Source organism: Pterocles gutturalis, unplaced genomic scaffold (genome assembly GCF_000699245.1).
Source record: "Pterocles gutturalis isolate BGI_N339 unplaced genomic scaffold, ASM69924v1 scaffold45434, whole genome shotgun sequence".
NCBI lineage: Eukaryota > Metazoa > Chordata > Aves > Pterocliformes > Pteroclidae > Pterocles > Pterocles gutturalis.
The window spans coordinates 1-3,217 of NW_010137561.1; the positions used below are offsets into that span (position 1 = coordinate 1).

Genomic DNA, 3,217 nt, shown 5'->3' on the forward strand with positions numbered 1-3,217 from the left:
TAGGGGGGTTCATTTTGCTTCAACTGTTCTCTGCATTATACACATTCGTAAGAAATGTGGAGCATGGCATATGTGGGACTTCTCAAGAAGAGGCCCTGTTAGCAGGAAAGTGCTTCAGTACGTGTAACTTCATAACCTCTTAACGTACTGGAGCCTTCTCATCCTGAGCATTGCATCACTTCGGGCTGCGTTATATAGGTAAGCAGTAGACAGCAATGATTTTAAAGGATCTTGTAAGGGTATACAACTCTTGCAGTTCAGAAAATATTTGGGAACATACATATTTAGGGTTCCAGGCTGCATAGCTTGGTGCCTTCTGTATCTGAAGAGTAACGAAGGCCACGAGGACAATTAGCAGGAGCAGAGGGCTAATAAATCTCCATGTAATCTGCCAGTAGAGATTGGGTTTTCTTCCAGTCATCCATTTCACGTCTTTACTGAACCTTTTAAGAGGAGACATGTTTATGATGGTGTCAGATCTAAGTGGTAACAATTTCATGTTTTTAATTTTTTTCTATAAGTTTTAAATAAAGAAGGGTATGGAATAGAAAAGATTTATGGATGTGTACCATATGTTTAAGTCTATGATAAGTTATTAAATAATAGCATCAATGAAGTAGTTCTTTATTGATCCTAACCAGGGATGAATGATCAGTTTCCATTGTTAGTTTACATTACCTTAGCACCTAGTCTAACGTTTCTAAACACAAATAGGTGATGAAAATATTGCAGCAGTTCTGTAGAACTATTCAAACATCTAAAAAAGACAAAATTGCCAAGGAAACTAACATAGCTTGTTATTAAGAAGACTGAATTAACTAGCACCAAATGAATCAAATCAGGTTAGGGACAAAATTTTTTACAACCTGAGCCAGCTTCCTCTGCAGTTGGTACTGGCAGTCATTTGAACATGGAGCTGATCTTTTACCTGTACCTCTTACAGTTTTGTACATTGAATGGGCAGTAGATATATGGTTCTGGGTTTGATAGGTACTTGAAAATCTGTATCTCTCAAGTTGGAGAGGGTTTTGGAATCTGAAATAGGACTTGTGATTTGTGTGTGTGTGTGTGTTCAAACACCAGCTTTGTCTTCAATTCTGTTACTCTAACTGAAGATACTAGAAATTCTCTTGAGAACTAGGAAAAAGTGATTTGACTATGCTCATATCCCATAGTAGCAAAGAGGAAAAAGAATATGTATACTAGGACAACAGAGAAAATACATGTGCAGTGGAAGTCAGTCTGTTGTAGCATGTGAAACCAGATTTTGTTGCTACTTCTGCATCATGAAGACTGATGCTAGCTGTATGTGCAGCAAGAGGGATGTGTGAAATTGTTTATGATGATACAGCCTGGGAGTTATCACCATTTAACATGTGAAATGCTCCAAGGGTCTTAACAGTGAATCTAGAAAATTTAATGCAGGAACTTTAGCTGTAACTGAGGAATATTTTTCTTCAGCTTCTTATTTTTAAAATTATAGCCTCTGTTAAGACTTAAGTTGGGGTGGTACTGAAACACCTTGATATGCAACAGCACTGGCTGAATGTAAGTTCATTGTTCATACGATATGCAAACTGATCCACAAGATATCAGGACCTTCGTAATCCAAGTGTCAGCGTAACAATTGGAGATAAGGTTTCTGGCACTTACAATTACAAAGGATGTCAGAAAGTTTTTAAACTAAAGAGTGGATTTAATTAGTGTGTGTAACTGCAGAGATTCTCAGCAGGCAGGTTGAGCCTTTTAATATGGGGGAGCTACTGCATTTTGCTTACTATGAAGTTTGAGGGGGGAAAAAAAGGGTAAACAAAAAATACAAGAGTACACAAAACAAAAGGGCAGTAACAGGAGGATATTTGAAAGACAGTGTAACTCCTCTTGGCCAAAGAACTACAATGGCTGTTGACTTTCTTAAACTTAGGATCCCCCCCTTCCATAAGTCCTATGCAGAGATTATCCCTCCTGTTTTACAAGTACAGGAGAGTTGAAGCAAAGAATGATACCTACATTCACAGAGCTGGTAAGTGCTGCAGAAATAAGTTAATATTGTATACCTGTATGCAACATACATGGATTGAGAGGAAAATGCATTTACCTCTTAAGAAAAAAAATCCATCTGCTTCCAACTTACCTTTTAACTTTATAGACATATGCAACCCCAATCACTTCAAAGAAGGCGATGACTAGAAGAGCCAACGAGCCTGAATAGCTGTCAAAAATGTCAATCCAGTAACTCCCTGAACCCAGTGTAAAACACAGAGCTATGAGGAAGCACATTAGACATATTATACCTGGAGAAGAAAAGGTATCTTTGTTACTGGAGTACTGAACTGAACTTGGTAAGTATATTTTTGTTCTAACTTATTTTTGCTCTTGTTGTAGTGATTTTTATTCTCTCTCCCTCTAGGGAGCTCCAACAAACTGTTTTTTCTTAGGGGAGCTAATGTTACTTCCCAAATTCAGTTTTCCCCTGTGTGTTGGCCAACAGGCACCACTCTGTTGCAGGAGGAATGCATTCGTGTGACTCAGAGCATCCTTCAGTTGTTCCAGTAGGCAGCCTGGGCTGTGCTATGATACTGCCTTATGTTAATTTTTGAGTTGTGTAGTGAGTTTCAAGTGCCCTCATTTCCATACGGTCATAGGCTCAAAGCACAGGCAGACGGCTCCCTGGATTTCTGCTCCCCATTTCCTCAAAGGGCCCAGAGCTACAAATTTATATGTCCCTTATGTCCCAGCGTGTGTGGTTTAGGTTTCACCACACTTCTGTACAGTCAGTTCCCCTTTAGCCAAGATATGGATTTCAGGTAACTGAGAGAAAAAAGTGGGAAGGAGAGACAGTGTTGCTGGATGCAGACATGGGCTGAAAATCAATTTGTATGTCCTTGTGCTGTGTTACTAATTGCTTCTGACTCTGAGATGGACTTTGGTTCAATGCTGTGTAAAATGGGCTTCAGACTTTTTTTTTTTAAAAAGATCAGAATTGGAAAATCAATTTCAAAATAATATGGTTACCTCATCAAGTTGTAAATAAATCATAGAATAATAGAATCATAGAATGGCCTGGGTTGAAAAAGACCATAGTGATCATCTAGTTTCAACCCCCCCGCCATATGCAGGGCTGCCAGCCACTAGACCAGGTTGCTCAGAGCCTCATCCAGCCTGGCCTTGAACACCTCCAGGGATGGGGCATCCACAGCTTCCCTGGGCAACCTGT

The 3,217-nt window shown here is 39.4% G+C and overlaps 1 protein-coding gene across 1 annotated transcript in view; it reads right to left on the bottom strand.

Annotated features, from left to right (window-relative positions):
- Positions 1 to 280: 280 nt before the first annotated feature.
- The window catches only part of SLC6A18 (solute carrier family 6 (neutral amino acid transporter), member 18), a gene marked incomplete at its 3' end in the record, with an annotated part of 28,385 nt that continues 25,448 nt past the window's right edge, over positions 281 to 3,217 (bottom strand). Inside the window, exons 10-11 of the mRNA XM_010082643.1 lie at positions 2,135 to 2,294; positions 281 to 443 (exon numbers count right to left, since the gene is read on the bottom strand). Coding sequence (XP_010080945.1) covers positions 281 to 443; positions 2,135 to 2,294 — 323 coding nt within the window. The remainder of the gene's footprint in view (positions 444 to 2,134; positions 2,295 to 3,217) is intronic.